This window comes from Lepisosteus platostomus, chromosome 9 (assembly GCF_059453375.1).
Source record: "Lepisosteus platostomus isolate fLepPlt1 chromosome 9, fLepPlt1.hap1, whole genome shotgun sequence".
Classification (NCBI taxonomy): domain Eukaryota; kingdom Metazoa; phylum Chordata; class Actinopteri; order Semionotiformes; family Lepisosteidae; genus Lepisosteus; species Lepisosteus platostomus.
In genome coordinates, this window is record NC_142619.1 from 30110623 (window position 1) to 30125240 (window position 14618).

General features: G+C 35.6%; 1 protein-coding gene across 3 annotated transcripts in view; it reads left to right on the top strand.

Moving 5' to 3' along the window:
- Positions 1–14618, top strand: part of arhgef39 (Rho guanine nucleotide exchange factor 39) — an 82811-nt gene that overhangs the window by 34339 nt on the left and 33854 nt on the right. For all 3 annotated transcript variants that reach the window (XM_088644669.1, XM_088644668.1, XM_088644670.1), the window contains 2 exons: positions 2423–2543; positions 5811–5929. In XM_088644669.1, coding sequence (XP_088500795.1) covers positions 2423–2543; positions 5811–5929 — 240 coding nt within the window. The remainder of the gene's footprint in view (positions 1–2422; positions 2544–5810; positions 5930–14618) is intronic.

Here is a 14618-nt window from a genome sequence, read left to right on the forward strand (position 1 = left end):
TCCATCAAATACAGTAGTTGGCAATCACTCCTACTGTTTACCAAAGGAGTCACGCTAAAACAGAAACTGACAATTGCTCCATCTACCTTGTACCCAGACAAAAGCAACTATGCCAACAGAGCAAATGCTTCATTAAGCACAAGCAAACAGTGTCTACAAAGTCAGTACTGAATAATAATTTAAGGAATTTTACAACTGGATTTAACCGAAAACAAACAAAATAACGCAGAATGGCATTGTTTTGTCTGAACCCGTCCTCCTTATTTCTTCTGAATTTGTAGCATATTAAAAATGGAATGATATTAATTTGATGCATGCATTTTTTTGCAACCCTAAATGCATCATCCCAAAATTCAAAGAATCATCTTGCCCAGAATTCAAACATCCACACCAGAAAAACACACACAATGTGTATGAATAACTGTATGATAATAAAATAGCCGCTAGCTGCATGAAAAAAAAAAGGAAATGCTGTTTTCAATGGCCTCTGCCCTCATTAGGAAGCTCTCGGTTCTGATGGTATCTCTTGATTATAAACAGAGCCTACCTCGGCTCACAACTTCATTAAAATCTATTTAAATCAACTTCACTGCGCGGCGCACCTACTTTAAACATGTAAAATCCCAGGGAACATTGTTAGGAATAGGGGTGGTGATGTGTGTATGTTTTTCACATTTTAGATAATAAGCTCATTGCAGGTGTCAACAATCTGATGAAATCCCCATTTATTCATTTCATTGTAACAGCCCTGACAGCCAGGTTGATTGATTTTTTTTTCTTTAATGTATTTTTGTTCTTGAATGCAGCAAACACTGTCACACTGTAAAGTTTGTTGCAGTACCCTCAGGGCAGGACCACTGCCTGTAGCCCAATAAATACCTCAGCCCTCAGCAGTCATTCTTCCATGACTACATTTTGTGGAACATTTCAGCATTCCTGTCTTAGATAAAAAAAATATGTAAACATTTCTCTCTTTATCACTCTTTCAGAGCAATTCAGAAACACTGAGTATTACAGCTAGGCACGTTAAAGCCCTTTTTTCCCCCACATTTACACAAGTGTGTTCATTTTTTTTTTTAAATTAGCAAGACTTCAAAACAGTTGGCTGGCTTCCTCATTCAGTTGTTTTTTTATTTTTTCTTTTTTCCTAATAAGAAGAGCTGGCTTTACATGACAAGTAAACTGATTTGTTAAGAAGATGAAGTGAAACTGTGTGTATGTGACTTGTTTTAATTATAGAGTCGGAGCTGGAAAGGGGGACGGGATGCGATGAATCCATTTTTGAAGAGGTTTATGCCACAAACATTCTTTTATTTTGCACAACTTTCTTTCGAGTGTAAGAGTTGGAAATTACATTAAATATACATTTGCGCCAACTTAGATGCATAATTGTAAAAGGATTTTAGAACTGACATACGTACAGTATGGCAGTATTTCAGATAAAGACATTCTAACTGATAGTTTCTCGAACGTTTGGTTTATCTTTCATGGAGTGAAATTGCCACCTAGACTTTTTAAATTCTTAGGAATTTAACAGAGGTCCTACATAAAGGGCACTGGTTATGGTTCAAACATACTGGCAATAGCAGCAAACTGTACGATTGAGGAACAATACCTAATGGGTTCCGTGAATGTTCACCTAAACAAATAAAATTCCATAGGTGGAAAACATGCACTGATACTCAAAATTGAGCGTGACGTACAGTGAATAATATGAAGAATCTTGCGTCTACCACTTCAAATCAGAGAAAAAAAAATGAAACCGAAGCTTACAGATTCACCAAATGACACACATTTAAACCTGAGTTTTGGGTGGTGAAAGTCCCGATGACAATCTTTTGGTTTAAATGGTAACATACCTGTGAATAAATCCCTATGTTGTGTCTATGACATCAACCTTAAGAATTCTTTGATGCAGAATCATGAAAGCTCAGAGCAAGATGAGAAGGATGTGCTTCTGTATAGGGGGATTATATTGAAATATAGACATTGTAAGCCTGAAAAAGAGTACTAGCATTGCAGGCTTATGTGTCTTTACTTACTGGAGCACTGTTCTACAATTGTTCATTTCTTTTGTTACATACAGAAGATTTATTTAAAAAACACATGGCCCTTGAAAATGGCTGACACAGAGATAGATGTGTACCTCATAGTAGATTTTTCTTCAGTGTTCAGTGTAATTGGTATAGGTTTAAGGAACATAAATTGTTCTATTGAGGTTTGGAGCTTACTACTATATTCAGGAGGTGTCCACAGTGCTTCAGTTAGTCTATCACTTAATGTCTTGTTAGCTTTTTAATCAAATGATGATGTCATGACTCACTATTTATCTTAGATTTGGAAGACTAGGAATTCTGTTTTTCTTTTTCCTGAGTGTTTTTCTTTTTCCTTTTTCCTTTTGTTTAACATTGCCATCACTCAGGACATTGCTGGCCTATTTGGAAGAGGGGAAGTTTGGACTGGGCTTTGAAACTTTCTGCCCTCATCTGCATTTTTACATCACCTTTGTGGACAACATTGAGACGGCCTTCAAAGTTCTTCAGGTAAATCTGTGTAACAGAGACGGCTGTGTGGTCTGTCAAATTTGTGAGTGTATGTGCACAAACGTAGAGCATGTTGGCGCTGATCATGTGAAATAAGGAGCAGCTTGAAGCTCTAGATTTAAAGTAAGTTTTCACAGAGAAACTACCTGTTTCCTCAAGGCCCACCAGATCCAATGAGTATTCTGCTTTGAGCCATAGAAAGCCTGTTGGTACTCTTTTCTGTTTTGTTTCAATAAATGTGGTACTGATGTTTGTTTTTGACAAAGCCTTGAGGAGGCTTAAAGGGGCTTGTGTTTTCATTACAATAGATTTTTAATTGTGATAAGAAATGGCTTTTGATTTCCAAAGTTAGCAGTCCCATATACTTTAATTTAAGCCTTGCAATTCATAGAAATTGTAATGCAATGTTTTAATAACTGGTGGTATACACTTCTCCTTTATATTGTAGTGCTTTTTAATTAGTCTTTATCTGATAGCTTTAGAACACCTCTTCCATCTTTTGTCTCCAAGCCAGGTTGTCAATTAGGAAGTCTTTTACCTTAAAAATATTGAATCCTTGGTTTAAAAGTATTTTATAGCATTTTACCATGTAAAATACACATACAGTATTATAAGGTGGAAACAACCATCCGTTTTGTTTTGAGCGAATTGCAATGAATGTTATGGTGTAAGATTACCTGTGATAATTCATAGTTTAAACTAGTTTAAAGTGGACTAATATTATGTGTGGTAATGATGGCAAGGAGATTGCGAAAGCTTCTTTGAGAGTGGTGCCAGGTTGTTATATGGTTAAATGGAAATGATTTATTTGAACATACTGGATGCAAATTAAGAGTTAACAGTACTTTTTGTAACCAAGAGCTCCCCCAGGGCCACAGTGGTTCTGTGAAACACTAAAAGACATGGCCATTCGTGGCTGTCATATTATCCTTCCAATGATGAAGAAAACTGCACCTTTATAAAACTTCCATTGTATGTTACTCTTGGGAATTGGAGTTCCTGGAAGAACTGAAAGACTGGGACATTTTAAAACATTTTATTTTCGCATACTGAATTACAGCAAAGGAAAGGTTTCTGTTGCGACAAGAAACCCCAGATTTTTCAACTCGTATTTGTTTTCTAACAGCCAAATACAAATAAAGTGTTTAGTAGTCCTTTAAAGCTCATTAGTGTTGTCATTCATATGCTGTTTCATCTCACAGCAGTGTACTTTTTCAGCCTCCCTCCTTCCTCCAAAAAACCTCCTACACCTTGTTGTTCACAAGATCCTCCTTCAGGAGAACCAAAGGTAGTGTGAATAGGTCTGCACACATTGACTATGAAGTGCCGGATCTACCCTACACTGTGGGCATTTAAAATAGGTCACTCCATCTCTCTTGCCATTTTGATTATGACAACCAGATGACACCATCTGGAAATGGATTTTGGAAAAGAAAGGCTAACTGTCCGATTAAGGCCTGCACTGCATCCAATTAAAATTGGCTTAAGTGGCACAACCTTCATAATTTAGTGTGTGTCTATGAAGGATATGCATGTTGAAGGGGCTTTCCGCTCATTAGTGCTTGGGCTGTCAGATGCTGGTACCTGCTCTTTGTTAATGAATGGTGAGCTAGCTCTTTGTGAGGCTACGATACGCGCCTGAAACACCTTTATTATGAGAAACTGTCTTATTTTCTCAAACTTCACAATGAGTAAAATCATGGAGTCACCTCTTTGACATTTCCTAACCTCTGTACTTATTTATCTCTTTGAGACCCTGAGCTCCAGAGATATCACTGTCTTAATTAAGAAGAAGGATGTGACCATGGTAAATTGACTGATTTCATTGATTAAGGACTAGCTGTACAAGTAACATTGATTTTACCAGTGGGTCTACATAAATGTAATTGTTGGAACATGGGGCTGCATAATTACAGCGGTGTGACAGAGAATAGTTGGTTTGTCCTTTTCAACCTTCAGTCTCATTGTTTTGCATGATAATGTAACCAAGCTCAATTAGCACATTTTAAATGTTACCAAATGTCCCTTTTGTTGGCATCCTGCAACCATCAGCAGATGATATATATTAAAATATGCATCCATGCATTAGTATGTAGCATGGATAGTCAGTACAGAAATGCATGTATTTTTTAAAAGCCTGGAATTCAGATTGTCGGTATTATCATAACACTTGCTTAAGCAGTGTTGGCTAGGCAAATAGTAAAGACCTTCATGGGTCTGCATCAATGTTAAAACGTTTCCCTTTTTCTATTTTATTGCGTCAGATTGTTCAAAGGATGTGAATCACAAAACTGTAAGTCTTCTCTGGTTCATTTTCCAGTGCCTCTTGTCTTATAGTAATATTTGTAAGTGAAATCTAAGGTGGATCAAGTAAACTTAGTCCTTATTTAGGTAACGAAAATTCTCTGGATTTGAAGGAAGTCAATTACATGTAATGTATGTTGTTGAAATCCTCTGATAATCAAGATATTGCAGAATGGAACAATGTTTTGTTGTGGGTTTCTTATACAGCTTACATGAAATCACTAGAGCAATACCGTGAAAAAGTTTGTGAAAACTAAATTATAATGCTGTCTACAAAAATCAAAGAGCATATACCAGTGTCCAAAAAACAGTTAGGTCTTATTTTAACACAGCGGCACAGAACAGACTGATAATGAGAAGTAAAAATGCCCTTAACCGACAATATACTGTATGATATACATGTTTAACAGTTGTTCTCCTGTGATTTGGAGTACATTGTCAGTTAAGCCCATTTTCACTCTTAGGTCTGGCTATCTTTAAAGGAATTGAAAAGTCTACCAAACATATGAGCATTTGCAAGAAAGGGTCCCTCTTCGTGTTCATCACACTGGTGATGTACAGTACCCATTGAGATGGCTATATTACTGTTTGGATGGTGTGTGTGCTACAAAAGTGCACATCCGATCAGTGTGAAGGTGGACAGAGGCATCCCAATCCATACAATGGGATCTGCTGTTCTTGAGCAGCACAAGGCTTAAGTATGTTGTTGCATTGTGCATGCTGCAGCCCAGGCCGTTTTCTTGTGGATTTGTGGATTCCTACCAAAAGAGTCACAATGTGTCAGATTCACAAACTCACCTCTGCATTGTCCAATAAGTATGTTGCAGCAAAGGATGGTGCCAAACAATTTAGAACTTACTCAAGTGAAAAGTGCTACAGTACATGCAGTGTTGTCATTCTAACCTGTAAAGCTGCTTAAATGACTAATTCTTTAAATAATCTATGTACACCCAACCCAAATAGGTGCAGGTGAAAAAAAACAAAGCTTTTGCTCGTTTTAAGAAGATCCAGGAGGCCAGGCCTGAGTTCAGAGGTTTAAAACTGGAAGAACTGCTCAACTTGCCCTTACAGCGTATTCATCAGTAAGTATTTCTGAAAAGCAATGAAAGAAAATATCGAGCATTTTTTAAAGTGTCTATAATATTGATTCTAATCTAGCTTCCACAGTTTATACGGTCTTTCAAATCTGCAATTTTACAGCTTCAGTGTGACCTCACTCTCCATGTATTAATCCCAATTAAGGCTGGTTAGCTGGAGTCAGAGTCTTGTCTAGTTTTTTATGTATTCGATATTTTACTTTGAGTGACTGCTATTGAGCTCTAACAGCACATTAATTATCTCATCTAGGTATGCTGTAAATTGCTTCAGTTGTGCGGTCTGACCTTCTTTTTTTTGTCTTTTCCTTAGTTACCGTAATTTATTATTTCTAAAAGACAGGTAAACATTCTTAAGCTGAAAAGATCATTATGTTCACACCGTTGTTTTCCCACACACACAAAATGAATGTAAAAAATGCTAGTATTTGCTTTCTTTTTTATCTGTATTAGACTGTGTAAGTATATATTACTTTGTACAGATTCATTTGGTAACACATACCATTGTGGGTAAGCTGTTGGACTCATAACTGACAGGTTGTTGGCTCTTGTACTGTGGGAAGGTACTGTCCCCCAGTTGTTCCAGGCCACCCAGATTTATTTGTGATGACCATTTGGAAAGACCCCTTCAATGCAGTTTCACATCTCCAATACATATAATACGAAACCAGGATGTGCACTGATCAGATGCTGTGACTCTGAGATGGATTTTGGATTACTTTAAATGTTTATTTCCAGAATAATTATGGCAGAAATGCATTCTTTGTGAATAAAGAGTTGTTAAAGTCTGCTCGTAGTACCATGAGGAGCTGTAATAAATAAGAGATCGGCTGAGTTTGTTGTTTTACGTTACATCATCTTTTTGTTCAGCAGAAAGGAACAGCCACTTAATACAGCAATACCTGTCTGAAATAATTTTCCACCTATCAAAGGCTTCACCTGTAATCTCAAAACCATTATGGGCTTTATCACAAACAAACCTTGCATTCTTTCTGCTGTGTTTGACTGTTTCAGTACGTTTATCATGGGAGCAAGAAAGAAATACACATTTCAGTGTTTTTTATAACTTCATTTCCCTCTTCTGCTGGAACATCTTAATTAATTCAGAATTATTCTTCTTGTTCTGAATGTATTTTGTTAGGGGTGGGGGTGGATATTACTGACAGCATCTTATGATGAGCTCTTAGAGAGAATAGACAGTCTATGCAAGTTGAAGGACATTAATACACATTTAAACGTGAATATTTAGCAAAAAAAACTTAAGATGTGTACTTGTTCTAAAAAATCTATAGCATAATGTATGCACAATGCATTTCTATATTATCAACTTGTTTCTTTTATTATTAGTGAAGCATGTTCATTGTCACCAAGCTCTTCTTTACCTGTGATCACAGAACTGGGCACTGGGTAGAATTTTTCTTATTTTTTCCTTTGTTTCATTTTCTGTCTTTTCTTTTTATTCTTTAAATTTCAAAAATGCTGTGATATTAGGTGTATCATTAAGGAGCCTGTCATTGGCAAAGGTAGTATTTTTCACACTTGAGTTCTTCTCAGTTTATAAGCTTCTATTCATGTTCAGCGTCTTTGTGGAAAACCTTAATTGTAACCCACAGTAGAAAGAAAGAATTATTATAAGACGTTGGAGCAGATTCCTGCTTTGAATATTTCCAAAAACTGTCAAAATATCCTTTGTTAACCACCATAATTTGTTAGCTGTAATTTCATGCGGTCTTGAACCCTGTCATAAATTAATACAGCATGAAGAAAAATGGGATGAAAACATGCTTGTTAATGAACAAGAGTAGTAATCTGACATTGTTTTACCATGTTAGTTGAGAATGTCTTAATTACACTTTTTTCTTTTTTAAGAACCCAGAATACACAGGCAGCTGTAGGTCTGACTGTCTAGTAGTTTTTCATGTGGTAAAACACCCCTTTCATTTATCTTAGCTTTGCAATTTTCCTTGATTTTGGTACATTTTCAAATTTGCTCACAAAGCCCATATTCGCTATAATTAAAATGAAAATGTTAAGGTGCTAAATTGTATACGTGTTAAATTTCCTGTGTTTTTGCTCATTTCAAAACCTTTTCTTTTCACATTGCATGCAGAAGCATACAGTCACATGATCCATCTCATAATGACTGTTTAGGTCAAGTCAAGCACTCTAAGTATATATTTGAATAATGGCTTCCCAGCAGCTACAAAATATTGAGCAAAGCCAAGAATATTGTTTATTTGTAAGAAAGTTTTTATCATTTAGTTTTAAGATGATATTTTTGTTGTCTTATTAATGTTGACTTAATGACAATCATATTTATGTGGACACCTGGAAATTGTGCTAGAGTTCACATTATTCTGAAACAAATGCCAAGAATCTCCTGATTCTATTATTCTATTATGCACAGCAGATGGCTGAAATGACACAAATATTGGAAGATAATACGTTATGACAAAAATCATTGATACCTGTTAACAGATTATTTTCACTTAGTCTTTGGAATATTGTTTCTCAGGGCTCTTGTTTGTGACATTGATAAGCCTTTCCATGATTTATTTTAGCCTATACCATAAATAGAACTGACACGAATTTCATGTTATTTTTTTTTATCTAGTTCATTGATGTTTTACAAGGAGAACAATACAGTACAACATGATAAACAACTGAACAAAGTTTGCGAATCCTAAATCCCATTCCCCCTACACCCCACGCAATCATAGAAAATGTTAGATGATTTTTATAACATCGTTATTACAACATTTTATATTTTATAACATGTTATTTCATTTTTAAAGAGGAAATGCAATGCTATTTTTATATTTGGGGGTTAGAAAGAATCAGGTTTTGATGACATCATTTCAAACCACAATGAAAGTAAAATGTGCACCGTAATGTGTAAAACCTACAATTTACATCACAAAATAGACAACATTTCTAGGTATAAGCAGTGTGATATTGCCATCATTGCCTGTGATTCATAACGAGGCTGATTCAAAACTTCCGGTGATGTGAAGTGGCCCTATTACATTGTAAACAAGCAGGTTTGTAAATACATATCTTTTAATCCAATAGAAATATTGCTCTAGACTTTGAGGTACTGACAAATACTCCTTACTTGTTAACTCTGCATCTAGATCACATTGGAACATTTCTGCAGTGAAATGTCTGCTGCACAACCTGTACTTTTTCATTCATACATCGCATTACATTAGTCATTACTGTAACCAGTGAGCAGGAAGGGCCAGGTTAAGTCACAATCCTCCTGAACTTGCACTCTCACCCATGGCTAGACCAGCAGTTTGCAACCATACATTATTTTCACAAAGTTCATGATTTTGTGCTTAATTTGGCATTTGTAAAATTTTGCGATACCATCAATTAGTTTAACTGGTTACCAATATTAAATAACTGGTTTGAGAAATTGTGACTGAAGTTACCCTTGTAAGTACTGTTTGCAACTGTCTGCAGCTGGAATCATAAATAGATTTTTGTAAAAGATTTTGTTGTTACCAGTAACCGTGTTACCAATTTTCTTTTTTTTTTTGGGTGTGATATGTTTGTATGTGTATCTTTGGGTGCCCCTTTTTAGTTCTTCCATGTTAAAGGTGCTGATTTTAATATGACTAAGCACTGTACAATGAAATAGTAATGGAGAATTTTTTTTATAAAGGTACTTCTTATTTGTTTTTCCCCTCCTTTTATTTTAGTCATGGCTCGTAGGTCTTGCATTCTTCTCTGTGAACATTCCTGGACATAGGTCCCTTAAAAATGGCTGGCCTATTTGAGAATAAAAACCCAGTTTAATTTAGTATGCAAGCCTCAGATTCTCTTTGTATGTACAGCTTCACCTGTTTTGTGAGAAAGCAGTCCTTTACTGTCACTTGTCTTTTTGTATGTTAGATTACCAAAACCATCCTCAACCAGAATATTTAGCAAGCAGTTATGGAAAACAGTATTTAAAAAAATAAATGATATGAATATAGCCAGACTCATAATAAAAGAGAAATAAATGTAACCATCCTTAAAATTTTGCTCTAACATGCTTCATTTCCGATTTCAGTAAATCGAAAGTATATAGAATGTACTACATACTACAAACTACATTCTATATTTTTTGGTTTCTTGTCTCTAGTCGGTTTATCTGAATAAGTAACCAAGTAAGGGATGTTAGCAATCTCTGTGTTCCCTTTCCAAAAAATGAAGGATTGTCGGTACCAGTTTCAAAGATCAGTATATACTGTAGTTCAAAAGCCCTCCAAATCCCGAAAGTCTTCTATGAGAAGTAATCCATTAGTTTGTTTAACACATTTGTGATTCTGAAAACTAGTGTGTTCTTTTTTTTATGTTCCATTAGGTGACCGATAGTATGAATCGGTGGTCCACCTTATTTCTGGAACCACACAGTTATTCCACTGAGCCAAGTCTGTTATTAAGTCTTTAATAAGGCAGGTGTCTCACAAGTTATTGTTTCAGCAACTGGTCAAGTGACAAAGGACACTGAGCCATTCCTCGCAATCATGTATCTATGATAATGTTATTTGTGAAGTTAAAATCTGGGTTATTAAACTGATCAATCCCACAGTCCTAATTTTATTGTAACCTGTAACTTCTGATGGTTTCATATCATTGATGACAATATAAAATATATACTGCAGTTTTCAGCTCAGAATTAGTGTTATTAGTTTGTGGTAATATTTGAATAAAATTAGGAGATGGCAGTTTATATTGGAAATTTGATTGAAAGAATCGACAGCTGTCTCTCTTTTAAATTAGCTGTTAAAGACAGTAGTGTGTTTCCATATAAATAACCATTTATTTGTGCTAAGGTGCACAGGTTCTTAAATTAATGAATTGACATGAGAGATGAGAGGCCTGCTCGTCAGGGGTGTGATCCTTCATGAGAGGAGATGAGGAAGAAATAAAAATTAAGTATTCAAGTTACATTCAAGGTGGTGGATCTTGTCATCTCGAACTGCATTCTCCAAACAGTTGTGTGGAATGGCTAGATACCCTTTGTTACTTGACTGTTGAGTTGGCGAAACCAGTTGTTGAAGCAATTTAAAATCTAGGAATCCGATGCTCCTCAATTCATCAGCTCCTCTACCACGCCGATTTTCCCTGATAGTATCACGCTGTACGTATGTGCTGCCCAAAAAACGTGGTGCTGTCTGACATTGTTCTGTTAATGCAGTCCCTTACCATTCAGACTGGAGCATAGATTGTAAATATGATAACAAACAAGGATAGCACTTGTGAAACATGTTTTATTGTGTGCATGTAAATGGCTATCATTTAAATGGCCTATTCATTTCCTTTGGGAACCTGGAACTTGTCTTAGCCTGCTGCAATTCGTGGCTTTAGCTACTTCTGGACATTAAAGAAGCTCTGTTGTTAATAGCATTGTTTTATTTTTTTCCTCTTTCTTTTGTGTTTAGTGTAGTGAGCTGGCTGTCAGCACATATAGTCGAGGCTTCTCCCTTAGGCCTCGACTGCCTAACATTGACACCAGTCTTCAGTAATTAATCTCAGCAGTGATGGTGACGGCAGGCCCCTTGAAGCCTAAATGCATATAACCATATGTTGACGCCACCTGCTGCCAGTTCCTATCCGGAACCAGTGCAGTGAGGCCTCCTCGCTTGACATTACCCTGCTGTGAGCTTCAGGTCCCTACTGGTGTTTAAGACTCAGAGTCAACACACTGGCCTTCATTGTTGTGAGGTAACCCCAAGGGACAACATTTGTGTCAACAAGTAAGTTAGCCTTCTTCTTACCTCTAGCTACTGGGGTAAAGTTACTACCTTCAAGATTGTTTTTTGGAGAACCTTAGAGCACAACAATGTAGTGACAGATTGCAGTAATACAGAGCGTATGGCAAATGTCAAAAAAGGTTCCATTTGGTCTTGGGAATAGGGAATAGCATTAGTTCTTGCTTTTGTATTTCCTTCTGAAGCTTTCAAGAACCTGTTGGTTTTGGTTTCTAACATTTTTTTTATTTGAAGACACAATTTGTTTTATATTATAAGGTCTGAAATGAAAAGGCTATGGCAAATGCTAGTTATACAAAACTACAGCAAACAACCAGACCTCAGGTATATCTTTCATAGTTCTGGGGATTATTACATGGAGTTATGCTAGTCATGATACAGAGCTGTCAGAATATTTTTCACTTTTACATTTAATTTCATTGATAAAGGTAGACCAAAGTATAGTGTTTTATTTTCACCCATGTATTAAAACCTTTGTTTAGTAATGATGAAGGACAAGGTTCCAAATGTATGCATGTTGCTTAATATTCCTGTAATTATGTGGACAGCCTTTCTGGCTGTCAATAGATTATACAGGATTAATGTCACCAGGCTAGAGGGATGCACAGTTAGATGTTTTGGCATCAGTTATCAATGAGTGCATTTTTCAACTTTCCTCCTCAAAATGGAAGTGTAGTGTCATTCCCAATGAATAATGACATCACTATTTTTTCTGAAAGTGTACAGATTGACAGTATAGTGTGTGTAGCGTTGAGGCCTGAATTAAATTTTTTTAAAGCATTTTTCAAATTTGAGAAATGCATAAAGTTAAATAAAAGGTTTAGCATGGGTCTGTTTAGAGTTTCTTATTTTTTGTATATACACTAACTGTATAAAATTGGGTAATGTCTATATAAAAAGGTTTTAAAAAATAGTCAAGTTTGTTTTAAAAATGTAAAAAAATGCATTTACACCATTGTTCAAAATTGAATTGTTTTGAAGAGGTGATATGTGAAAGTTTAATTCTTCGGTGATCTGCTTCTAAAACCTAATCTTTCTTACAGTTAGAAAAGCCAGACACTCCAAACACATTAGCAAGACACATTAGAAATAATTTAGCAAGTAAATTAATACTAATTTAAGATATTTATTCAGTCACATTCTTGTACCAGTTCTTGCCTTAAATCTATAATTTGTGATTTTGTCCACTGAAAGTAATTAAATATTGTTTTAATTAATTATGTACAGTACAGTAGGAAGAGCATATTCTGTGTATTCTACTGTACCTTTTTAATATGATAAGGAGGGGACTCTAAATAGATGCACATTGCTTAAATATTTTGAGCTATTAAACCTGGATAATTATGGAACAATCTATGCAGTGTTCAATAACCCATGCAGATGCCTGACAGTGCATGTTGTCTCTTAATTAGGAATTTGAATGCTTAATGTGCGTTTATTAAGTAAAATAATTGGACAGATATTTTTCTTTTTCTCTTTTACTGACAAGTGTGTTAGTACTGAATGACCCAACATGTCTGCACAAAAAGAGTGCATTTCATCTGCATATTACAAAGGAATTAGCAGGGAATAGTTAAGAGCTGCATCTATAAGTAGGACAACGGTGTCCTCTAATCCTGCAGTCTTCATTATAATAACTTAATTGGTATAGATATCATTCAGATTATATTATTGTCTTGTTATCTTCTTTGGTTTTTCAGTAATGAGTAGGACAGGGCTGCTAAATGAGCAACTTCCGTTTACATTATTCTGAATATGCCTTAATATTGCTCATTAGAATGTTCCTTTTTTGTTAAAGAGAAGGAGAAAATGCTTTGCTTTAATTAGATTCTTTCCTGTAATAAGTATTAGGGCATTCAGTGCAGATAATGCATGTAATTTATTTGTTATTAGAAAAAAAGCTAAATTATTTCTCTTAAAGTGCTTCTCAACAGAAGGAGGCTTAATTCAAATCAAAACTTGTGCTTTGTATTTTATTTTTAAATTAATCATTTCAGATACTTCTTTAAAGCTCCTGACTTTGTGCATTTGTGATGAATATATATCCTTGTCCACTTAACATACTGTATCTCAAAGTCTGAATTCCATTAAACAGATATGGCTGTCTAAAAAGGTTATTTTACATCTGACATTTATAATAATAATAATTATAATTGCTTACACTTATATAGCGCTTTTCTGGACACTCCACTCAAAGCGCTTTACAGGTAATGGGGACTCCCTTCCACCACCACCAATGTGCAGCATCCACCTGGATGATAGGTGGATTCATTTAACATGTACTGTGAAGAGGTCTGACTTAAAATGTTCAGGTTAAGCCCACAATGCCAGAGATGAGAGTTTTATTTATGTATTTTTTTACTTACTTTAGCTGAGCAAGGTTTTCGCTCTGTGTGTGTTCCTGTTGCTTTTTCAGTTTTGCTCTGTAATACGACTCGCCTGGAAGGGCTGAAATACCAGGGTGTGAAAATGTATCCCAAGTACAGTATGTCACCTCTTGGTGGATACTCCTAACACGTTTCCTAACAAGACTGATGTTCTCCATGTAGTCCCTTGGAATAATCAGTGTTAATATAAAACAAAGTTGATTATATGACACGTTTTCATGGCTATGATTGTAGATCCTACAAAGGAAGATTTCTGGTTTAATCCTGCAATTTTCATATACGTCCCCAGTTTCAGCATTTTACTGATCCAAAACTGGATTACCAGTGTGGGAATTCTTAAATTCCACTTTCTTTTATTTGCATTGTTTTTGAACATGAACACTTTAGGATCATTAGCAGTAAGTCCCGTGTCACTTTAGCATTTCTCTTAGGGAATTGGACATTATTCATCTTAGGGAGACACTGAGCCAGGGGGGCTGTGGTCTTCACTGCTTTAACGACTCATTATGTGAAGAATAGATCTGA